The 25,477-nt window shown below is 32.4% G+C and overlaps 2 protein-coding genes across 2 annotated transcripts; one reads left to right on the top strand and one right to left on the bottom strand.

Annotated features, from left to right (window-relative positions):
• Nucleotides 1–2,968: 2,968 nt before the first annotated feature.
• Nucleotides 2,969–6,363, top strand: LOC134255349 (uncharacterized). Its single transcript, XM_062737870.1, has 4 exons — nt 2,969–3,335; nt 3,725–3,958; nt 4,135–4,276; nt 5,596–6,363. The coding sequence occupies exons 1-4, from the start codon at nt 3,244–3,246 to the stop codon at nt 6,343–6,345; spliced, it is 1,218 nt and encodes a 405-aa protein (XP_062593854.1). The 5' UTR covers nt 2,969–3,243; the 3' UTR covers nt 6,346–6,363.
• On the bottom strand, nt 4,435–7,617 carry LOC134255348 (uncharacterized). Its single transcript, XM_062737869.1, has 4 exons — nt 7,266–7,617; nt 6,605–6,774; nt 6,372–6,451; nt 4,435–5,513 (listed from the first exon to the last, which is right to left on the bottom strand). The coding sequence occupies exons 1-4, from the start codon at nt 7,467–7,469 to the stop codon at nt 4,450–4,452; spliced, it is 1,518 nt and encodes a 505-aa protein (XP_062593853.1). The 5' UTR covers nt 7,470–7,617; the 3' UTR covers nt 4,435–4,449.
• Between the last annotated feature and the right edge of the window lie 17,860 nt (nt 7,618–25,477).

The following is a 25,477-nucleotide window of genomic DNA, read 5'->3' as shown; positions in this document are numbered from 1 at the left end:
AACGATTAAGATGTCAAACTAAACGCATGCTTTAACCTCTTGGCCCTGTTATCGTGTTTTGATTGCAATAGATTTCCATTCACGTTATATGCAAAAACATATTTAATGTAAATATTGCTCTTCATATTGTTATTGGGATCTTGTGAGTCTGTATATTTGTAAATGTGTTCCTGCTTATCTACTTCGTCTACTTCAGGTGTATTTAAGGAATCACTGTCTAGTTAGTACATGTATATTATGCCAGGGCATCAACGATAGTGGGAAACATGTGATAACTTGCATAACGGACGAAGCCCATTATACATAAATTATCAAATGTTTCCCACTATCGTTGATGTCCCTGGCATACTACACTAGCTAGACAGTGATACCTTATATTCCCATTTCATTGTGAAATAATTGTAGATTAAGATTTTAAAAATGTAGACATATATTTAAATTACACGAGGACTCCCCTGCCAATTTCAATTTGGTCTTCACCAACTGACGTCAAACACAAAGGAAGCCGCACGAGATTTACATGCATAGTTCGCCCCCTTAGCGTCAGACACAGAGAGAGATGCGCACGAGATTTGCATGCACTTTAGTCCTCCCTAGCTCATTACCTATTCACCTGCCTTATTTACATTCCGGTAAAATTATCAACAAATCAACTCAACTGACTTTCAAAGAGTTTTCACAGAGAAAAAGAATTAGATATGGATATATGTAAAAACAACAATAATTATGTATAATTAATATTTCCTACAACAAAATGATCTGAAATTATATTTTAAAATGAATAAAGCTGTTTTTTTTTAAATATCTTCTCATTTTAATTTTTTCCCCATCTTTTTTAAAGCGGCAATTGTAAGCGTAGGATAACTATCTATACATTCGTCGAAAAAAATTCATGTAGTCCGATCGTAGGAAATTATGCGTATGGTTCTGTACATAGAAGTTCTGATGTTGTGGAGAATGAAACAACACATTTAGAAGCCAATTAAATCGTAGAAATTGAAACACTTTTGTCAATTGACTCTCTCGTAAAAGAACACTTAAATTTCCTTAAATGATGTTTGATTGATTGATTGGCCTGGATTTTTATTGTAGGTTGTCGTACGTCCGATTCATCTTAAAACAGACGTTACAATAAATCGCTGAGGGGCTTTGCATGCATGTTGTCCTTTACTCGGCAATCAATGCCTGTGAGAGATCTTTATCATGACAAAAACCTGTCGTGCCATCGGCCTTTTCTGATTTTTCGGTATCATCTGCAGGACCTCTAAGTTACATTTCAAAGCTCCGAGCTCAATGTGGAGAAACAGGTGTTACCCATTTTTTTCGACTTAAGTCAGTCGTGGCCGAGATTCGAACTCACGACTTACTAATAACAGTTAGAGCGCTCTTCCGAGTTATCGTGAACGGTGTTAATAATGTTAATAAGGAAAAAAAAGAATTTAATCTCTATGATGTTCACCTTCTTTTAAGTATTCATAGGTATGCTTTGCTATATTATCCATTTTATATATTAAAGAAACTTGTTTTTGTCGGTAAATGATGAATGAATGATTAAGCAAGTATGTTTAACTAGTCGATCTTTATTTGTTGGAAAAAAGACAACAAGGATTCTTAGTAAAAAGATGGATTTTATATATTAACGAATTGTTAAACTGAATCAAACTTCTATATGTTCAGCTTACATTTTTTAAGCCATAGAGAACAAATGCATACAATAAACAATCGTTATTTCATGAATAATGACGCATATTTCACTTCGATGTTGCCAAAATTTCATGCAAGTATCTCGTCAGACTTTAAAGCAAAGTGTCAAGGACATGATATCCCCTCTAAATGAAAATTCACATTAAAAAATCGCTATAGAATAAGACCTCCATTCGTTTTAATTTATGATTTGGTAGGCCAATGCTTTAAACAGATGCTTTTTGGTTAACATTTAGAACCTCCTTGGGCGTCTCGCATGTAAGTATATCTCTTTATGAATAATTCAGACTGTTTGAGATGATACTGGACTGCATGGAGACCAACTGGTGTTATTTCTATACGGCTAAAGGTGCTAATTAAAATGCTTCTAAAGTGGTTGATGACTATGTATAACAATATTTCAAGCTGGTTTTGATGCAAAACATTGACTTCGGACGAAGATTTAGACCACTTCCGGTTTGGTTAATTTAAACTTTGTCCAAAGCTTTCAAATTGCGATAATTCGACCAAAAAAAATGGCACAGAATCTATAGAAAACTGTGTTTAAATGGATTTTTATACTTGTTGTTTATTTTTAAAGTAATATCAAGGACAAAGAAATACAAAGATAAAAGTAAAAAAAAAGTGTTGAAACGACGATCCAGATATGAACAGTCTAACGACTCTCCCTTCTACCTAAATGGCCAATTTCCCCATGTGTCTGTGCTTTTTTTTTTTTTTAGTTTTTCCAGTTGTTAAAGAATAACGATGGTCACAAAATATACTGATTACACAAAACACGTGCTGCAAAACGCGGATTTATTGTTTTTTTAGTTTCGTCACGGGACATTGGTTTTTAGCGGACATAAATGGTATTCGTTCAACAATTGTTGTGAAGACTCATTGGTTATGATAATTTGAAAATATCAAACCGTTCTATTGTGTAGTTTTTTTAATAAGAGTGAACACTTAATAGTTTGGTTAAGTGCTTTTGTATCATAACCGTTCATTTGCTTTTTTTTTTATTTTAACATTTAACATTTAACATTTACATGTATCTTGTACATTGTACGATAAAGATGTTTCAGGCAAATACTTTAGTAAAAAATGGCATTATGAAATATACAAGTTGTTTTTGAAATGGTTTTCAAAATTGCATAATTTTTTCTCAAGAATTATATTTAGAGGTCTTGCTTAAGGAAAATTGAAGAGTTCAAGTTATTCAAATAAAATGAAATCTGATAAAAAAAAACTGATAGTAAGCTCAAGTTTCGTATTCTCAATTCATAGTTCCGAGAGTTATCTTTAAGCCCCGCCCCTTTACGTCATCTTCGACGTGCATCACAAACATTCAACATGGCGAGCGATTCAGCCTCGGCAACAGATTCGGTGGTAGATGTTCCAGATACGATATAGGTGTCGTATCTTGATCGAAGTCAAGATTTATCCCAAAAAGTGTTAGAGAAGGGTTTAAATTATTTCACACAAGGTTATATTCATAATATTCGAGTGTCAAAGCCTGAAAATAGGATACGAGTTGATGCAAAATGCTGGCGATCCATGAGAAAGTCACAGCCGCCGTATTCGCTGCAGATCGAAATAAATGTCGAAAAATCAACTTTGACAGAATCGTATTGCAAATGCAAAGCTGGGTAGGTTTTTTTCACAACTATTTGATAAATCAAATTGAAAATTTAACGGAAAAATATTCATAATAGTTGCTGATAAACGTCAAAACATAGGCGCTTGTTACAGGATGGTGTATTTTGTGCATTATGTGTTTTTCTATGTGTGTCTGAATACCCTCATTAAAATAAAAATTCGCCGAAATTAGCACGTTAAAACGTGCTTATTTCGGCGAATTTTTATTTTTATTTTATTGAGGGTATTTAGGCACACATAGAAAAACACATAATACACAAAATACACCATCCTGTAACCAAGTGCCTATGGTCAAAACAAAGTGAATGCACTTTTAGAAACACTTTATTAGTAAGAATAGTATATTTATCCTCAAATTAGGACTTTCTTTTCCTTACAGACTCGATGGTCACTGTTCACATATTGTTGGACTTCTTAAAACGCTGCAAGGCTTAAAACTGCACAATTTCAAAAATGCACCTGATCACCAAAGTTGCACTAGTTTACCACAACAGTGGCATGTTCCCCGGGGTACCAAAATAAAACCTGTACCCTTAAACCATGTTGTTGTTGCCAGGCCAAAAGAAAAAAGGAAGAGGAAACCAGTCATTTGCCATTTTGACGAAAATTACAAGTAATTCAAATTTTGACTCTACACGTGTACATTAAATAAAAAAAAAATAAACGGTTATATCAAGTATCATTGTATTCAATGTATTACTTTCTAATGGGTCCCTAAAATACATGATTTTACACATTTTGTTGCACTAATACATGTAATATTCAGTCTCTTTTTCTTAAATTTTGAAGACTTCCACGAGTAGACAATGATGACATAGAGAAGCTTCTAAACATAAAAGGTACACCGCTGGAATACATGATTTCTAAAGAAGCACCGAAATCACAGTCACACTTTGGAGAAGTTCAAACTGGCTCCATTTTGTCATATCAGGTAATTCAGTGTATTGAAGATGACAAAGAAGTCTATAAAATCACGCTCATGAATTTAAAAGCTACAATTTCATATCAAAATCAAGACCCCTTTACTTTTCAATCACCAATATGCAAGTTTCACTGAATATTTCATAGAGAAAATAACACAAGAAAAAATTAGAAGACAAGGATTTAATGCTTATCTTTAACAAAAGTGTCCTGAAAAAGTGTTAAAAAACAACAGATAGACCAGATTTTGTTAATCTTAGAAAACATTGAAGTTGGTATATCATGCTTTACAATTAAAAATTTCTTAATCTTGGCAATCAATCTCTCTATATGAATTCTATGTTTGGCTATTTTTTGGGTCATTTTAATTTCTCCAGATGTCATTTGCTTTCCTTCTTTTATGAAAGGTGGAATGTTGAGTTTTATATTAAGTTTATTTAGTTCTTCTTCAATTGTGAAGCCTTTGTCTGCCATCACTGCATCTCCATTCAGAATGTGTCCACAGTCTTTTAGAATTTCTAAAAGTTCCAGAAAACCACTGTCCTTAGTTAAAGCCTTATCTGAAATGGACCCCGTAAAAAGTTCTGAAATGAACATTACACTACCACGAGGATCACAACCAATGAGGCATTTGAGGGTTATGCTGCCTTTGTAATCCGAGTAAAATTGGCTCTGTAATCCTAGTGCACAAGGAGTTTGGGTTTTCATTTCAGTGCCATCTATGATTATCAAAGTGTTTGGAAAATCTTTCTTAAATTTTGATGGCATATTCTTTATAATTGTTTCTCTGTGTGGCCAAATTGATAATTGTCCAAATTTGAAATACATGTGGTCAATCCAAGTGTTGAAAACTACTCCAGCAGACTGAATTTTGAGTCCAAATTTTGTTGCTAAATCTGCCAAACTAAAATCACGTCTACAGCGGATAAGAGTAAGAAATAGACCATCGTCATTCGACAGATTTTTCAAATCACTACGTCCTTTTTCATAACTCAAGGTAAAATTGTCAGGGATCAAAAAAGATAAGAGTGCCAGAAAGCGAACATAGGTAATGCCAGCATAGTGTTTAAATAAGTTTTTATGATTGGTCTTGTTATTTAAAACATGGTTCACACCAAACTGTTCTGTTTTTACTTCCTTTATCTGCTGTTTTTTAAGGTCAGAAATGATGTTTTCTTGTTCTTGAACTTTCAGTTTTAGTGATTGTACCTCTGCTGTCATGGACAAGAATTCCAAAGGAGACACAACTGAAATAAATAAAATTTATGTATTACATGAAATGTATAATCAATGTTTGATAAATTGAATGTATTTATTTTTTTTTTACAGACTAGGAATCTTAAACATCATGAACCTGTTGACAGTGTAGGGTGTGGAGACACTACCCTTCACCATAAATCCCCCATTAGTTTGCCTCCAGAATTTGTAAATTTAAATAAAATAATGACAAAGGAGGAACTTAAAAAAATAGAGATTGATACAAGGAAACAAAACAATTCTTGTGAATGGTATCAGCACAGAAAGGGAAGGCTAACAGCTTCAAACTTTGGGAAGGTGATGCACAGGAAAGCAAGGCCTTCAGATTCATTTTTAAGAGACGTTTTCAACAGGTCTTCTAAATCATCCCCTGCCATGGATTACGGTCGCAAACATGAACAGGATGGAAAAGCCAAATACCTCGAAACATTTCCTTCTCGACATTTACATGAATGTGGATTAGTAATTAATAATGAATTTAATTTTTTAGCTGCATCACCAGATGGTGTAGTTTGCGATAATGGGAATTCTGGACTCATAGAAGTGAAGAGTCCTTATAGTGTAAGAAACAGGCACATAAATGAGGCATGTGATTTACCAGGTTTTTATTTGAGAAAAAATGGCAACAACATTAGTTTAAAGAAAAATCATAACTACTATGCACAGATTCAAGGGCAACTCATGATAACAGGCTTTACATTCTGTGACTTAGTTGTATATACACAGAAAAGTATTTTTGTAGAACGCATACAACCCGATATTGACTTTATGAAAACAATGTTGTCAAAACTGAGTAACTTCATGAAAGACTATGGTAGTTAAATAAAATAACCTACAAAATATCTTACATCTTTCACTTGTCTGTGTGCTTTGCTCAAAGGTTCCACTGCACTCAGTTTCATTGAGCTCTTGAGGATCCGAGTTTTCCCTAAAAGACACATTGTCACAATGTCAGTTGTGTATTAATTTCAATGTTTATTCATGTATCTGATAAATAATTTGATCAATTTCCTACTCTTAGAAAAATTCTATAAAGCATATGGGTATAATAATGAAGCTTGAAGGATGAAAATATTCATACTTATCCAAAAATACTTCCTCCAGCTTCTGTTTTTTTTCCTTTGGTGTTGGTTTTGAAGACTTGCATGCTTTCCGTTTATTTGGTAAGGGTCGACTTGGAGTGCATGTACCTCCACATGCAGGAATAGGATCTGGATATGACTGAGTTGGTCTATTTTCCCCAATGAAGTGCTGTTCAAATACACAAAATATATTAAACAAATTTAAATAATGCGTGTGTATTCTTGAGATGTTCATTTCTCATTAATCAAAGCTTATGCCTCACATGTGTATTACACTATCAGTACACAGTTTAAGGGTACTTGTATTAAACAGGTCCAGCAAAATCTCTCTTTCTCTCTATGTATATATCTATATTGCTTAGTCAAAAGATTGTGATGGCCCCGTTAAACAGTGTATGCTAAAAATAGTTTATATATGCAACTTAGCAATAACCTGATCCATCCCAAATCTGGGCTTGACACCCTCGTTGAGTAAATATTCACCTATGCTACATATATTAATAGCCTAGTACTTCCGGGTATTAATTTCGACATCTTTATTATGCCTACATACAGTCTGTATGTGTAATACATAAACAGATAAAATGTCTCTCACTCTGAATTAATAACACCACAGCACAAGCCACAACCACCTGCATTTGGCATTTTACACATACTTACTTTACTGCACACAACTTTGTTTCTATTTCCGTCAATATTGTTTACATTTAGTTGATGATGAGGACGACCACATGCTTTAATCCATCTTAAACACTTTTCTTGATCCTGTTTAGGCTGGGGAAACGGAATTAATCGAACTCCAATTAATCTTTCGGGATATCTTTCGTCTGAATTGCAAGTACCCCACACACATCTTCTTACCATCGTTGAAAAATATCACGTATCACATTTTCGCCGCATTCTGTTTGTGATGCATATGGCGTCTCATGAAAGTTACAGATGCGGGCAGAATAAATCGAATTATTTGATTGGCTGAATAATCATATCTCATTTAAATATCGGATCGATGAATTATATATATATATATTTTTTTTTTCCAAAGAAAGGGTTATAGGCTAAATAAACCTATAATCAAAAAGGGAAATTTGTATTATATTACATGTCTGGCTAATTTTGATTATTGTATGAATGATTTGTTTTTGAATCAAATGCTTTTAATCAACGCAGGGGTAATACGAAAGTATACAGAATATTCTACTTTGACTAAATCATTGAAACATTATGACTTCATAGTAGGTAACATGACGTCAATTTAAAAACACAAGCTTTCGTAATATTGGTATATAGAGGTGTAATTCAATTTTAGAAAATGAATAGAAACGTGTAAACATTAATAAAATAAAATGTTTTGATTTTTTTATGCTGTATCTGTCATTTTGATTAAAATCTACCACCGATGACATCATGTGTGTACATCAGGTAGCTTGGGAATTGTTCAAGTCGTGTAAAGAGAATTTGGATAAGACCGCATGTACAGAGATGCGTAAAATGTTTAAAGCAAATATCGTGAATATTATGTGAAAATCATAAAGAGTTCAGTGAGTTATACAGGTATGCTAATTTATTTTCATTGACTTATTCTCGCTCGAAGACAGTCAGAAATATAGTAACGTAACCCGGTCGGCCTTTCCTCTGTCAAAATACGCAACAGAACACCAAAAACCTGGATATTACAAAACATAAGATTTGTACAGATTGAAAGCTTGCCTTCTAACATACTTGGAAAGTGCCGAGAGAATACTGAGTTAAGCATGGTTTTACGAATAATCTCGGTTCATATGTATAAAATTCAAAATATTTGGTAAGGTTTTGTGCAAATGTGTGGAATAATTATTTAACTGACAGGACAGTGGGATACTATTAGCACTTTTTAGGGAAAATAGATGTTTTTCAACTAAATTATAAACTCAAAAAAACAAAAAAAAATATTTAACTCCGGGGTCTTGTTGTGTTGTAAGTTTTTTTAAGTAAGGGATATTTTGCTATTAATAAAAATCACGTGACGCCATGGTGCTGATGCACCTTTTTGCGTTATACACTCTTTTATCTTTATACAATAGTTAATTATAATTTACATTTATCTGAGATTTTGGTAAATTATCAAACTTTATTTTTTATAATGTCTAAATTTCCTTAATATTCCCGCGAAGCGAATAAACGCAATGATAAATACAAAATAAATGACACGTTTTCATTTGAAATTAAAATATCTGCGAAAAGTATATGTACATTGTATTATATAATGATATTAAGAATATTCGTGACTTGCAGTTGTTTTTTAATTGCCTGAGACTTTTTGAAGCTATCAAAATAAATGATATTTTTAAACAAGAACTAAGATGACAATGAATAATAATTCATCATCATATAAATACTGAATAGGATTTCGATTTCTTACAAATGACGATTCTTTTTAATTATAAAGTTCAAAAATGATTATCTGGTCGGAATTCCATTTGATTCCCATACTTATATATGCCTTTTGTCACTTCAATCAATAACTTTAGTTATGAGCAGAGGACATCTTTAGATCCCTAGTATTGATTCCTGCTCAGAAATTAGTTTCCTTTAAATTCATGTAAAGGACCCTTAATCTATAACATAAGAAATATTCAACAAAAAACTAATATTTCTTAGAGTCACAAGCAATAAAGTTTATAATTTTCATTAGATGGTAGAATATCATGTGGTATTCTTCTATTCTTGATGTTGATAAGAAAGTGTTCAAGCAGAATATAATTATAAAATTGTACATTGTAGCTTTTGTCTAAAATAAAAAAGAATTAGCTCAGTCCAAGCAAATCAAGGACTGCAACCAGTGTAGATTCTTAATTGTACGCAAAAAAATTGTTTTTGCGTAATTTCACGAGATGCATCACTCGCGAAAATGTGTTACTCGCTTACATTTTAACTTTGCTGAAATGTATGTAAAGTCTGTTGATCAACTGATCATTCGCGAATAACAATTCTTGCGATTTGATGTTAAAGAGCCAGTTCGCAAAAAAAAAGAAAAAAAAAACACTTGCAAAAAAATAAGGAATCTACAGTATATGTTAATTAATTTACATTGTCAATATCAAAAACTTCATAAAAAATCTGTTAGATAAATCTGTAGAATGCATTGATTTCAATGAGACAAATGGGAAAGTGTTTCACGCTTCACATAATGTAGATTTAATTTCCAGCCCTACTCACAAATCTTTAATTAATAAATAAAAGTGTTACATCTGGATGTTGTTTTCACACTTTTCACGTCATTAATTTTTTCTGAGCCTCGGTAATTGCAAAATTCTCTTCTTTTAGTGGAAACATTCCATCTTTCTTATGTAATGTCTTTTCTATCATAACGTGCAAGTTGTTCATTCTGTAGATTCCATTTAAAATATTACTTTTGAATTAAAATGTGGTTTTAAGATATTTTCCCTTAAATTTGTATCGTTTTGAGAAAAAACACATCAAAATCAGAACATATATAACACAAACTCATATAATTTTAGCTAATCTGGTTTGATCCTATGCTAAGAAAATGTAAACGTGAGACATTTTAACGCTACCTTTTATATATCTTCACATGAATTCTGCTATTCCAAAATTCTGTAGAAAATGAAGTAAAAATAAAGTAAAAGTCAGGAATTATATTAAGAGTAGAACTGCAATGTGCTATTATTGCACATTTTTAAACGAAATTTCAAAAAAGATTTTTTTTTTTCAGTAAGGAATAAAATCAATGTATCAAGGGTAAATGAACTTAAGTAAAAGTCCATTACTTTCATACATGTATCAGTACAATCCTTTCCATTCTGAAAACAATCATTGGCACAAACAACATCTGTTATTTGGCATTCTTTAGATGTTTTGTTAACCAATTTTCTTCAGAGTACCCCACTGGACAAGGTAAAGTAAGAGTCAAATAGGGAAAAAGTAAATATTAAGCTGTACGAGGGGCGTTCAATAAATAATGTCATTAGGGCTCGGAAAGAAACAAAAAAAAAAAAAATAGAAGAGGTCTTTCCACCTTCTTTGAATTTTAAATTTGTTTTATACCTGACTCCTTAAAATTAAATTCCATGAGAAAGAAACCAGAACTCTCTTAAAGCATAGAAAAAAAATGAAAATTAAAAAAAAAATTAATGACCTTGACCTTTGACCATGAAAAAAAATATATTCAAGGTCAAAGGTCAAGGGTCATAATGCAATTGACCCCATGCTTCTATGACTAATAGTTTTCAAGTTATAAGGTCTAATAGTAAGTACAAAGAAGTTAAAGGGCAATAACTCATATAAGGGGTCATCAGATCCATTTGCACTTATACATTGAAGTTAGGTCTAAAGACCCTTGACACATTAGTGAAGGTTTGATGTCTCTACAGTCTACGGTTTCGGAGGAGTAGCGATAACAAGGTTTTTCGCACAAGGGGCAATAACTTTTAAAAGGGTTAATATTAGGGAACAAGAGTGAAATCTTTGAAATAGTTTGAAGAGTACATTATTAATGATGCTAAGACAGTTTGTATATTTTAAAAGACAAAAAAGATATAAAAAGAGCTTAATTTCTCAATTTTGGAATGACCTTGACCTTTGCATGAATATTAAGATCAAAGGTCAATAAATCTTATGCAGTTGGTCCCATGTCTTTATGACTTCTCGTTTTGAAAATTTTTAATTATTTGTAAAATTCAAAAAGTTTCAAGGGGCAATAACTCATTGAAGGGGTCACCGAATGCTTTCGCAATAATAGATTGAAGAGTCCCCATAATTAGGCAAAGCCATTAGTGAAGGTTTCATACCTTTACGGTTTACGGTTTCAGAGGAGTAGCGATGACAAGGGTTTTTAGCTCAAGGGGCAACAACTTTTAAAAGGGTCAATCTTAGGGGCCAAGATTTATATCTTCTAAAGAGTTTCAAAAGTACATATTAAAGACATAAGATAGATCGTATATGTTTAAGGACAAAAGAGCTATTAAGAGAAATTTATTTCTCAAATTTGGAATGACCTTGACCTTTGAACTTGAAATGAATTTGAAGGCAAAAGGTCATTGAATGGTATGCAGTTGGTTTCATGTCTCTACGACTTTTCGTTTTGAATTTTTTTTATTTTTTGTAAAATTTATAAACTTTCAGGGGCAGTTACTCATTGAAGGGGTCAAAGAAAACTTTTGCAATGAATAGATTGAAAAGTCTCCTAAATTAGTTGAAGACAATGGTGAAGGTTTTATGTCTCTACGGTTTACGGTTTCTGAGGAGTAGCGATAACAAGCTTAACGGTGAAAGGGCCAATAACTGCGTAAGGGGTCTAAGTTAAAACATAGGGGGTCATTTTTCTGAATAACTTTAAATATCCAGTATCAAGAACTATAAAGTTTTTCGATAAGTCTTACGGTGTCAAAACATAAGGTGAGAAATAAAATAAAAAACATAAGCATTTCAAGAGGTCTTTCCACAGAAAGGTGGAAAGACCTAAAAAACGCTTTTCTATGACTTATTCTTAATGATTTAGCGAAAATATTCTTGTTTAATTAAAACACATTTACGTAACATATTCATTCAATTTTTAATTGTTTTTCGAACACATTCTTGAGGATAACCCTTCGTATACTGGAATATGGCAGATCCTATGATTTGCTGTACTTGTTTTTTTTTTCTTTCTGATACATGTTTTTTTCTAATTTTGGGAATGAAACAAGTCAAGGTTGAGAGATCTGGCAAATTTTGTTGGTGTGACAAAACATTAACTTTTTGTTTATCCCCAGAACTCCTTTACTCTTCATGGCCTGTAAGTTTGGTCGCTGTCATGAAGAAATTTACATAAGTGAATTCCTTATTCGGTTTCATTCCTCTCATAAAGAGCTATATGTGTTAAGGGCTTGTTTAGGCCCCTACTTGAATTTTTTTTTTAATTGATCATGGTAGATGTTGAGGTCATCAAGTAACTCATGAAGTATATCTTTAATTGTTCAACCCACTCGTTTCCATGGAAACAGCCTTCTGTAAAATTCTTTCAAAATGCTACTCCTCCTACAGTTTTGGTCTTATTTCAATATAACTTGGTATATAAGTAGACGACACTAAACTACACAATTCTGTTTATCGGTTTTTGATTTCAACGAATGTTGTTGGCATTGTCACTAAAAGTAGAAATTTCTGTGAAATTCTTTCAAAATGCTACTCCCCCTATAGTTTTGGTATGATTTCAATATAACTTGGCACACAAGTAGACTACACTAAGGTACATAATTCTTTATATCCGTTTTTGACTTCAATATACATTATTACCTTGGTTAATAAAGATATCAATTTCTGTTACTCTCAAAATGCTACTTCAAATACAGTTTTAGTCTGATTATAATATAATGTGGCATGCAAGTAGACTACACTAAGAACATAAAGAGACTTATTCAAGGATCATTATTCTCTTTTTTCTAGTGTAAAGTTTCAATTCCCAACTGCTTAAGTACTTTCCTCTTCCTTTGCTATAAGTACAAACCAGTAGAGCTTCAGTCTCGACAGAGACTTCTGGTTCATTATATACTTTACAGCAATCTGTAACAAATTTTTATGCTTTGAGAGGAATTAAGTTTGTCCCATGGGCATAATTATCAAGCACTGGTCAAGAAGAATTTTGATAGCAGAAACTTGCATGTCAAATTAGAGAGAAATTAATGAGTTTATTGTCAGGAGCTAAGAGCATCTCTAGATCTGATGCAGCTGTTATCTTAATTTATCTCTTGGGAGTTGGGCAAAAAAGAAATGGCCTCATAGTTGCTTGTGTTAATTAAGATCGAGTTCTTAATGGCTATAGTCCAGATAAAGATCTTCCAATTGGTGTAATGTAATTAAAACAAATTTATGTTTTAGAGTATGATTAAAACTAAATTAGTATTGTATAATATAATTAAAACTAATTATACAAATGTTCATTGAAAAAATATATATATTTCAATTTTTATATATTTGCAACAAATTGCAGTCATGTCTCACTTAGAATTTTATAGTCTGAAGAAATTATAATTTATGTTTGATTTTTTTTTTATTAAACTGTAGCATTTCTATTATTTCATAAAATATGCAATAAACAATTTAAGTTTAAATAAGCTGCAGATGGATATTTGTTATGCTCTAACACAACCAGTTTAGAGTAATATGATGTATTTGATATAATCAATCCCTACACTGCAAGTCTCTTAGAGATGTATGATAAGAAATGGAAATTAAATCATTGAAATCTGTGTCAATCTGTTAATCAAGGCTACCTGATTTTCTTGCATCCTAACCAATTTATTATTATTGAACAATATTTGAAGGGCGTATCATGATGTGGCGCGGCACTTTATTTTTGTTTTTTGTTTTGATTTAACGTAATTTTTTTTGGGGGGGGGGGGGTTAAAAAGAGCTATATGTGTTAAGGGCTAGTTTAGGCCCCTACTTGAAATTTTTTTTAATTGATCATGGTAGATGTTGAGGTCATCAAGTAACTCATGAAGTATATCTTTAATTGTTCAACCCACTCGTTTCCATGGAAACAGCCTTCAACTTCCAAACCTTGGAATCTGACTATATTTGGCATAGATTCAAAAATGCACCTGTATCATTTAAAGAACATTTACAAAAAAAAAAAAAAAATTCAGTTCATCTCTTAATTAATCAAAATTAAAAAAAATTAAAGTTTACATTAATGAATCATAATAAACTTAAGTTTCTGTTTCCATGGCAACAACTGAGAGATAATAATAAGGAAACAAGTACTAATAGTTAAAGTTATATTATTTCATTTTTCTCCATAATTACATAAATGGTTAAAGTAATTTTGAATTAACAACTTATTTTTTCATACTGATAGAACAATTCATTAATTACAGTGTATTTTAAAAGATGAAAGATCATAGACATCATTCTATTGTATACTTATACATTATACACTCAAAGTATGTAGAGTGACTGTTCACATTCTATTTTATACTTATACATTATACACTCAAAGTATGTATAATGACTGTTCATATTCTATTGTATACTTATACATTATACACTCAAAGTATGTAGAGTTCACATTCTATTGTATACTTATACATTATACACTCAAAGTATGTCGAGTTACTGCTCACATTCTATTGTATACTTATACATTATACAATCATAGTATGTAGAGTGACTGCTCACATTCTGTTGTATGCTTATATACATTAAACACTCAAAGTATGTAGAGTTCACATTCTATTGTATACTTATACGTTATACACTCAAAGTATGTCGAGTTACTGCTCACATTCTGTTGTATACTTATACATTATAGACTCAAAGTATGTAGAGTGACTGTTCACATTCTATTTTATAATTATACATTATAAACTCAAAGTATGTAGAGTGACTGTTCACATTCTATTTTTATACTTATACATTATAGACTCAAAGTATGTAGAGCGACTGTTCACATTCTATTGCATACTTATACATTATAGACTCAAAGTATGTAGAGTTCACATTCTATTTCATACTTATAAATTATACACTCAAAGTATGTAGAGTGACTGTTCATATTCTATTGTATACTTATATATTATAGACTCAAAGTATGTAGAGTTCACATTCTATTTTATACTTATAAATTATACACTCAAAGTATGTAGAGTTCACATTCTATTGTATACTTATACATTATACACTCAAAGTATGTCGAGTTACTGCTCACATTCTATTGTATACTTATACATTATACATTCATAGTATGTAGAGTGACTGCTCACATTCTGTTGTATGCTTATATACATTAAACACTCAAAGTATGTAGAGTTCACATTCTATTGTATACTTATACGTTATACACTCAAAGTATGTCGAGTTACTGCTCACATTCTGTTGTATACTTATACATTATAGACTCAAAGTATGTAGAGTGACTGTTCACATTCTATTTTATAATTATACATTATAAACTCAAAGTATGTAGAGTGACTGTTCACATTCTATTTTTATACTTATACATTATAGACTCAAAGTATGTAGAGCGACTGTTCACATTCTATTGCATACTTATACATTATAGACTCAAAGTATGTAGAGTTCACATTCTATTTCATACTTATAAATTATACACTCAAAGTATGTAGAGTGACTGTTCATATTCTATTGTATACTTATACATTATAGACTCAAAGTATGTAGAGTTCACATTCTATTTTATACTTATAAATTATACACTCAAAGTATGTAGAGTGACTGTTCACATTCTATTGTATACTTATACATTATACACTCAAAGTATGTAGAGTTCACATTCTATTTTATACTTATACATTATACACTCAAAGTATGTAGAGTGACTATTCACATTCTATTGTATACTTATACATTATACACTCAAAGTATGTAGAGTGACTGCTCACATTCTATTGTATATTTATACATTATACACTCGAAGTATGTAGAGTGACTGATCACATTCTATTGTATACTTATACATTATACACTCAAAGTATATAGAGTTCACAGGTGTGTATGCTCAAATATTTTGATACAGAAAAATTTACTTTGTGATTTTACATATTTTAAACATGTTTTTTAAAAACCTGAAAAAAAAGTGAAATCAGTTACATCTCATGATTAATCACAATGTCCCTCAATGTAGATCTCAAGAGGCTAGAAAGATTTTTAAAATGAGTTTAAGTTACAACAATGGTTATATTCAATAAACAAGAGAGATTCTTTCTATACCAGGTACATGCATCTACACAATTATGTTAAGTTTCATGTTCTCTGCAATGTAAGACTGTTTCTGTTGAGGACAATCGAGATAGTTTCTAAACTTTGTCGTGTCACTCTATGCCAAGATACCATAAGACACTGGCTACATGAGCGCAGCATCCGACCATTCTGGCTCCAACTTTACAAGTGCAGTACCAGCCTTTAATAGGGAGATCAGTTCCACAAGAGTAGTCAATCCAGAGAGTGTGAACTGCAGCCTTTGTATGTCTTGACTGGATCTTAACCTGCAATAGCGATTCACTCTCTTTGCAGACCAACAAATCAAAATTTCCTTCTTCTGATATATGCTCCCGTGCATAGTTCGGTGCTTGCTTGATTTGATAGACTCCAAGGGTAATGGATCTCAAAATATCTAGAGATAGTCTTGGAAAGTCCTGTAATGATTCTCCATCGAGTTTTCTATATGCAGATCTTCGTCTAGCCAAATTGTTTTCTTCAACAAACAGTTTCAATAGATTTTCCATAAGTGAACGTTGTAACATCTTCTCTGCTACTTTATCATCTTCTGGCTGGTGAATTAATGCCCAGTTATATTTGTTCAGCAATCCACACATAATTTTTACAAGGTCTCCAATGCTTGGAATCATGCTGTTGGGTACAATCTTATCAAAAAAAACGAAAGTGTTTGATCCTAGCATTTGTACTCTCCACAACCCATCGGCATTTTGTTACAAGGCGTGTGAGATTAGCATCTTTGGTGGAAAGTTGTTTCAACCCTTTTGGGAGACAGATGGGCATTTTTACCATGTAACCACTGTCCTCTAAAAACTTCACAGCATCCTTAAATCCTCTGTCAACAAGGAAGACGTCATCTTTTTGAAACCAAGATGACATGTTTTCCACGTTGTTTGTAATGGCATGCTTTGTGATTGCTGCATCATTGTTATGGCCATCTGAGAAGTATGGTCCTAATACTGATAATATATATCCATCTGTTCCAACAATGACCATGGGTTTGACCAACGGTCTATGCTTGTGCATACTGAAGGACATTCTCTGAAATCGATAGTCTTGACTCTTCTGAATAAAGATGTATGTTCCGTCAAGGACTACAACAGCTTGGCCTGGCTGGGTTGTAAACAACTTCTGAGCTATTGGAGTGGTATGACTGGTGGCCATGTCATCATGGTTGATATGTTGAAAACCCACTGTGTGCGGAACAAATGTTTCCATGAGCGTTCTCCTCACTGCATGTGTAATTCTTTGAACATGAGTTGTCTTTAATCCAAATATTGTGGCCAGAATTTTATTCGCCAATCCAACCCTTAATTTCATAAGAAATACACCAAGGCATGTCCTGACTGATCTGTTTCCAGTATTTCTCACGGTTGACAAATACTGAACCATGTCATTGAAGTTTTCTTTTGTCAACCCAGTTAGATCCTTATAGTTATCTTCTGTCAATAGAGATGACACATCAAAGTTCAAATGGGTAGATGTTGATATCATTCTTCGCCTAAGATTACTTAAAAGATCCAGTATATCTGTGCGTGAAAAGAATTCAAAATCCTTTGATGACTGCATTTCTTGCAATGCTGCTGATGTGAAGTATTTATCATTCATGTGCTTTTTGCAACAACGATTTTTCTGTGAAATGAAAATTCCCTTTTCAACAAATACTTGGGTCCTGGCATCTGAAGTGACTTGTATCAATCGATGGCGATGATTTGCTTCTTTTTTGCAGACAATACAGTAGCGATGAGTCTTTGGTGCTGATTTGATGTGCAGTTTGATAGATTTGGGGGAAGAAAATGTTTGAGAATGATCATCCTCATTATCCTCTAGCATGGTAATTTGCATGGTTCGACTTCTCGTAGAAAGAGTTGACCTTGTTTCTTTGTACAGACCCTAAACAGTGCTACTACACCTCAGAAACGAACCGTACCGTTCCGTGCAGAAAGCGTACCGTACCGTGCACAAAGCATACCGTACCGTCCACAAAGCGAACTGTTCCGTGCACAAAGCGTACCGTTCCATGCACAAAGCGAACCGTTCCGTGCACAAAGCGTACCGTACCGTCCACAAAGCGTACCGTTCCGTGAACAAAGCGTACCGTACCGTCCACAAAGCGTACCGTTCCGTGCAAGAAACGAACCGTACCGTTCTTTGGTTAATTATGCAAACCACGCCCCCGATGATTTTTGAATCGTATAATGACCAAAATAAGTCATTTTGGTTTATTTCTCGCTACGGCGCCTGTGAAAGGAGGACGGAGGTTGTGTCTGCCTGTTCGAAACACTATTATCATGCATCAAGCGTCTGGATCTTCAACTTCAAAAGTAAGGAAACTACTCGAAGCAAACTACAACTGCAAAACAACTAGACAGAGTGTGAGACGATTCCTTATTTGATATAAATTAAATCAACTGGTTGTGTTTGTGGTCAAAGGTACAGTACAGGCCACGAGTTTTTCCCGCAAAACACGTACGGGGCACAGTGGACCTCGAACAATGTCGGCGTCTTTGAAGTCTTTCATTTTCATTCTACAAATTTTAGCAAATTAAATCAATTTTCTTTTGAAATATTGGCTGTATTTAAATATTCGTAATTGAACAATACAGATATTTAAATAATATTATAAGATGCCCCAAAATTCAATATAATTGTGCTCGTGCCCGGGGAAATAAACCCGCCTTAAATGTATACATGTACATTAATTCATGTTTCATAATCCTATAATTGTATTTGAAATAAAAAAAAAGTTCAATTGACTATAATACCACTAAGATAGAACACACTTTCATGAATTAATTCCCTGGTTGTCTCTACTTTTGATTTTAATTCTGCTCATTTAAATTATTAATTTAAATCTTATCGGAGACAAGATCGTTTTTGTCGTAAGTATGCATTCATATGTAGTACATATCAGATGCGTGATTTTACTAATGAATTATTTTGTAAGAATTTTAAAATATATATAAACTGTCAAATTTAAAAAAGATCCGTATTAGACTCTCACATTAATTCTGTTAAGATTCTTACTATAGGCGAATCATTGGTGCAGTTATACTTGCACTGAAAATCTGTAATCATGTAAAATATGGATTAAAATATTACATGCGGTAAACATGAAGAATTCTACTGAACAGACAGAGATAATAATCTTACTACTAAGAAAATTGTGATCGACTTTCACGCTGCATACAAAAATCACGAGCCGAATTTCTTGCAAATAAAATGTGCAAACTGCAGTATAAATATTACTTCATTCTGAAATACTTCTCAGGAAAAATGAAAAAAATAACAGTTTGCGAAAAAATGAAGATATTATAAGGTTTGTTACACTGTACCTCCATCCCCTTTCTAGAAAGCAATACGAATTAGCTGGTTAAAAGTTCTTTAAAAGTCTGCAAAATAGTACGTTGTTGTAATTTAAAATCAATCATAATCTACAGGAAACATTTTTATAAGTGTCTGAAAAAAGATAATTTACTAAATAAAATGAAATTAAAAAAATGTATATCAATCCTCTTTCAAGCCATATTATGTTTGTTACCCCCCCCCCCCCCCCTCTAGAAGGCGACACTTATGCGAATTTATGTGGCTTTAAATTGTGCTTTTGTTAAAAAAGAAAATCATTATTCAGGGATACATGCGTATTCATTTTTGTATGACAAGGGATAATTTAGGGAGTAAATTTGTAATCAGTGTTGTGGTGAAACCTGGAAGATCAGTTTGCTGGATGTCTGTTGAGCGATTTAATACACTTGATGTGGTCGGAACTAAATACCGGTAATTTGAAAGGTGTGTTAAACACACCCCCCCCCCCCCTCCCCCGTCTCTCCGGTAGTGACCCAATATTTTTTTTTAGACAGGTGTGAACTATGAACTGACGAAAAGAATGTTTCAAATCACAGGAGAAATTCTTCCTGCGTACACAGACTTTCAGGGTCACCTAGCGTCATGCCAATTTGATTGACAAGTGATGCACGAGGATTTCATGCGGCAGCATGCATGTACAGAGAACGGATTATTCATTGCACAATAGTTGTAAATGGGTTGATTTAATAGTGACTTTGGCGATGTAAATAAAACGAAGAATGAGAATAAATACAAGTTATTATTTTTTTTTTACAGATAATGTACATGTATTAAAGGTTTGCATCTTTCCCTCTCTCTCTCTCTGTCTCTCTCGACATTGTTTTTACAGACTTAACAAGAATAGAATAACTTAATAAAATAAAGAAAAACTTCTAAAAATAATTACTTAATACACTGAAAGGATTATTGAAAACATAAATACCTGTCTGTGAAAAGAATGTTTCTTGTTTCGAGAAAGCGCTCGGAAGTTATTGTATTAATTTCGTTGTGTCTGCTGTTGATTTTTGTATTTATTTTGTTTACTGATATTTCTCTTCTGAAGGAAACGTTTAAGCGATAGATCTACAATCTATGTGCTTAGCGTTATATATGTATAGAACAAGTATATACCCGGTATATATTGATTCCTTTTAATTATGTTACAACTTTATTTTAAAGTGAAAAAATATTTCATTTAATTGTTTTCCTTTTTCAAATGAAGGGTCAGCATACGTAAAAATTAAATACGGAAATATTTACGAACTCTATATATAGTAATACATATATATATACATAATGCCAAAGACATCGGTGGGATGATGTTTTTTCTTCCTTTCATTTTTTTTTTCATTTTTCCTCCATCACCGCTGTAGTGTAAAATGTTTAAATTGAAACCGAGAAATTAATTTGTTAATAGCTGAAATATAATTATATACATGCATTAAGTACTTCAAAAGTCATTTAAAATGAATAAAATTTTAGCAGCCAATCAAGAATTAAAGCTAACAGGCTCCGCCCACTTCATTTGCATACCGTTTCTCAAAGCGTACCGTTCTCAAAACGAACCGTTCCGTCCACAAAGCGTACCGTTCCGTGCACAAAGCGAACCGTTCCGTGCACAAAGCGAACCGTTCCGTGCAAAAAGCGTACCGTTCCGTGCACAAAGCGAACCGTTCCGTGCACAAAGCGTACCGTACCGTTCTCAAAACGAAACGTTCCGTTCACAAAGCGTACCGTTCCGTGCACAAAGCGTACCGTACCGTTCTCAAAACGAAACGTTCCGTTCACAAAGCGTACCGTTCCGTGCACAAAGCGTACCGAACCGTACCGTTCAAGTGGTGTAGTAGCACGGTTTAGGGTCTGTAAATCTTTGCAGTACATCGTGAGCACAGACGATCCGTATCAGTAATTACACGCTGCAATTCTTTGGTAAGGTATATGTTCAAAACACCAGTAAAACAGTGTCTACTATTCCCTATCTGGCAGCGCTAAAATCTCACAAAAACAGCAGATAATTGATTTTACCATTGTCCAACGAAGAAATAATTGCTAAAAATGAAAAAAAAAATCAGTTTTTCATCATTGCTATCATTATTTATCATATCCCCCCTTAATTCTGAAATATCTCTTTGACATGCTTGTAGTGCAGATTTATTTATAATCTTGTGGAGAGAGACAACAAATAAACTTACAGCTAAACTGATATCCTGGAGAAGATGTTGTTAAACATTTACCTGTGAGTGCTCTAAATGAAATTATTAGGATTTTATAATGTGACAAGCAAATCATTTATAGCATATGTTCATGTGTATATCCAGACTGACGAGGACTATTAAACTATCTACTGGACTATTCATTGAAGGCTACTACACACTGTCACTGTTCAGTCAAACTGGGAATAGGTCAAAGGGGAGTGCTAATACTATGTGTGTCAGAACTCTCTTTTAACCTTCCTCCAAACCTAAATCTTACTTTTAGATAAATCATTCCTTTAAAATGTCATTTGAAGGGCCAGCCACCCCCTTCTTTTGTTTTAGGAAATTTAAATTCTATGTTAATGCTTTTATTTTTTTTGTATAAAAAAGTTAACAGTCGATCACACCCTCTTTCAGTTATAATATAAAACCACATCTCTATGTGTATATTTAAATTTAATCTTAGGATGTTTTTTAATTTGAAAATAACCACCCCCGTTACAATTTGATATTAAAATTAATTGGAATATGCTTTTTTATACAGGAAACAAAGAAAGATATTTTTTGTATATTGGAACACAATATGCTTACCTTAATGTCCTTATTTCATAAGCCATAAATGTAATAATTCTGTGTGCAAATTGTTGCTGTAAAAACTGGACATATGTCTGAAAGAAGATACAGGATTATATAAGATAAATCGAATACTTAACTTATTCTTATTTTTTTTTTAACTGTGTATATATATATTTTATTTTGGAATGGTTTACACCCTAATGTATACCATAGGACCCAGTTGATTTACACCCTAGTGACCCACCATACTTATCGAACTATTGGAAAGTTTTCATTCAACGAACTCTGTAGCAAGAAATGCATATATGATGAAAGTTTTATCTCTTACCAAAGATAAAAAGTAATATTAACTTCATACAAGTTAATTGGAAATTAATAAGAGACGTAATATTTTCGTTATACTATCGGAAACAACACATGCGCACTTTGAAAAAAAAAAACCACAATGTTATGTTCAGCGTAGACCGACATACACTGTAACACTCTCAACATCCTAGAGCTGTCAAGAGTATTACGGTTCTAAATCACATTTAAAATATTTTTTAAACAAACATCAAACATAATTAAAGGTTCTTCTATAATAAATTGATATATTTTATTTTTTATGGAATCATTTACCTTTGAAGGCGTGTTAATCAGCCTGCATATCATCGTCTGTTTACATCTTCTAAGCAACAACTAAATGTGTATTCCGATCCCGATGCCAAAATCAGCTCTCGAAAACAAACATTTTTCGAAATTTGACCATGAGCGCAGTCGAGAACATGCATGAAATTTACATATAATTTAAAGAATTTATAATTTCATATTTATACTTAAAACCGTTTATGTTCTCACTTGCGCTCATATATAAATCCTTAATAGTAGGTAAGGAATGAGTGCCATTATAGTAAATAAGCCCAAGTATATGGTTTTCAAATACCGTGAAAAATTATACTACAACGTAAAATCGAAATTATCTCCATATATTCATTTGATATAAAGAGTGTTCATTTCATTCAATTCAAATTACCATCTTCTTAGGTATTTTGTAAATTCATAAATCTTAGGGGCCCAGAAGCCCTCTTAACAAATTTAGCTCTTTTTCAATTTGTTTTTTCAAAAAAAAAAAAGTTTTCTAGACTTCTCTAGAAATTGAACTTCATCCCCGAATGTGAATTTGAACAACAAGACAACTAATATTTAGAAAAATAGCATATAAAACTGTTTTATGCTCTTGCAATTCTTTGCTCTTCTTAGGCCTTTGCTGTTTTTGTCAAGTGTATAGACTGGGTCATTCTCAAAAAATGTCCAGATTTCAGTGATACAAGTTTTCTGGTAAATATTTTAATAAAATAAAAACTTCTTTGTGCTCATGAACTTAACAATGATCTAAACTTAAGAAAATAGATTTAAAGTTCGATTAAAAATTGATATAAATACTGAAAAAATCCTTTAACATCAGTTAAATTAAAGAAAATTGCTTGTGATTTCGCCGAGGGTATATTTTCAACCCTCATTATTGAGACAGTAAAAATAATTTGGGAGTATAAAATTCCTTCAATGTATTGTTTATGCTTAACATTGTTCAAAAATATGCTAAAAGGTGACTGAAAAAAGTTAGAATATAATTTTTTAAACATTAAACCTTAAAAAAAACTTTGTGATTTTCGCCGTGTCCTTGGAGTAACCAAGACATAAAAGTTATCTGTAACAGTTATTTTTCTTGAAGGAACTCTTCAGCATCAGCCGCCTTCTAAAGATATTGTACCCGCCAAAATATAAAAAGACACAAAACATGTGTGTTTCACCCTCCTAGACACAATATTTGGTTTCGGTTGAGTTTGGTTGAGAGAGTAATTTATTTTTAGGTCCTTGGAGTTACTTAAATAATGTTAAGATAATTTAATATATAATGTTTGTGATGCAATGAGCGACTTTGAAGTGAAATACACATGATGTAGGAGCTGTGCTCTATCTTTTTAATGCAGCCATTGCTTTTATACTTGTAACTTTTGATGTAGTAATTCCCTGGCGTTACTGTCCATTTTGTTACTGTAGGAAAAGTTACTCCAAGGACATATTTAATTACTCTATGGACAATCTGTACAGAAACTTCAATATTTACAATTTAAAAATAAAATATAATGTGTAAAGTTTATCGAAAATAGGATATCAATAATATTTGTATCATCTGATCATATGTTTTACATATAATATTTTATACATGCCACAAATTAATTCAATAAACGAGACGCGTAACCCAAAGGACAAATTTGGTAACTCCATGGACGTCAAAATGATGGAACATTTTCATTATTAATATACCTTTGTAGTTATTCGTGCTTCAGCGGTAGAGTAGAGAGAATTATTTATTTTGAGTAAATTGAAATATCAAAATTTCTTATGAAATACATCTTTACCCCCTTTTTAACCCTATAATACTTAACTAAGGTAACATTATAGACAAATTCAGTTACACAAGGGACACGACAAGCATTTCAGATAGAAAAATAAAATAAAAATACCATCTATGAAGTTGTAATTGTGTTCAATGTATAAAAGAAAACAATTGTGGGGAGATGGTACAATATGAGTTACATTAAATATAATGAAGTCCTTAAAAATGAGATGGTTAAAGTGGTAACTCCAGGGAAGTTTAGAAACACAAGGGAATAAAATAAAAATCTAGGATTTTATGATATATGACATTTTTTTCCTCTGAAACCTGTTGATTCTATGTTATGTTCTTTCGATGAAGATATTGGAAGCACAAAACAGTTCAAAAGTTGCAAAAAAGAGACAGACAGACAAGTGAAAGATCAAAGGAATCCAGACACCTTCAAAGTAACGTCAGATATAGAACATTTGACTATTCTAGCATGGAATGAGTATGTCCGACGATGAAATAGTTACGAATTTTTCATCACTATCAAAAGCGATATCAAAAGATTATATTTCAGAGGAACAATACATCATGAATTTTTGTTTGAATGTAGATGAAGATACTCTTCATGCAGATTTGTCTAATTGATTTTCCTCGTAAAGTTTGGAAATTGTTTG

Source organism: Saccostrea cucullata, unplaced genomic scaffold, assembly GCF_032062105.1.
Source record: "Saccostrea cucullata isolate Sc308-1 unplaced genomic scaffold, CSIRO_AGI_Scuc_v1 ctg1561, whole genome shotgun sequence".
Taxonomy (NCBI): Eukaryota; Metazoa; Mollusca; class Bivalvia; order Ostreida; family Ostreidae; genus Saccostrea; species Saccostrea cuccullata.
Note: the sequence above shows the minus strand (reverse complement) of the source record. Positions and strands in the feature narration are given on the sequence as shown.

Bases quoted from the DNA above. Each gene is read 5' to 3' on its own strand.
- LOC134255349 (XM_062737870.1), top strand. From the start codon at position 3,244: ATGAGAAAGTCACAGCCGCCGTATTCGCTGCAGATCGAAATAAATGTC. The intron at 3,336-3,724 runs GTAGGTTTTTTT...TTTTCCTTACAG, and splicing joins TATTGCAAATGCAAAGCTGG to ACTCGATGGTCACTGTTCAC. The intron at 4,277-5,595 runs GTAATTCAGTGT...TTTTTTTTACAG, and splicing joins GCTCCATTTTGTCATATCAG to ACTAGGAATCTTAAACATCA.
- LOC134255348 (XM_062737869.1), bottom strand. From the start codon at position 7,469: ATGGTAAGAAGATGTGTGTGGGGTACTTGCAATTCAGACGAAAGATAT. The intron at 6,452-6,604 runs GTATGAATATTT...TGTGTCTTTTAG, and splicing joins GAGGAAGTATTTTTGGATAA to GGAAAACTCGGATCCTCAAG. The intron at 5,514-6,371 runs GTAAGATATTTT...TATTTATTTCAG, and splicing joins CACACAGACAAGTGAAAGAT to TTGTGTCTCCTTTGGAATTC.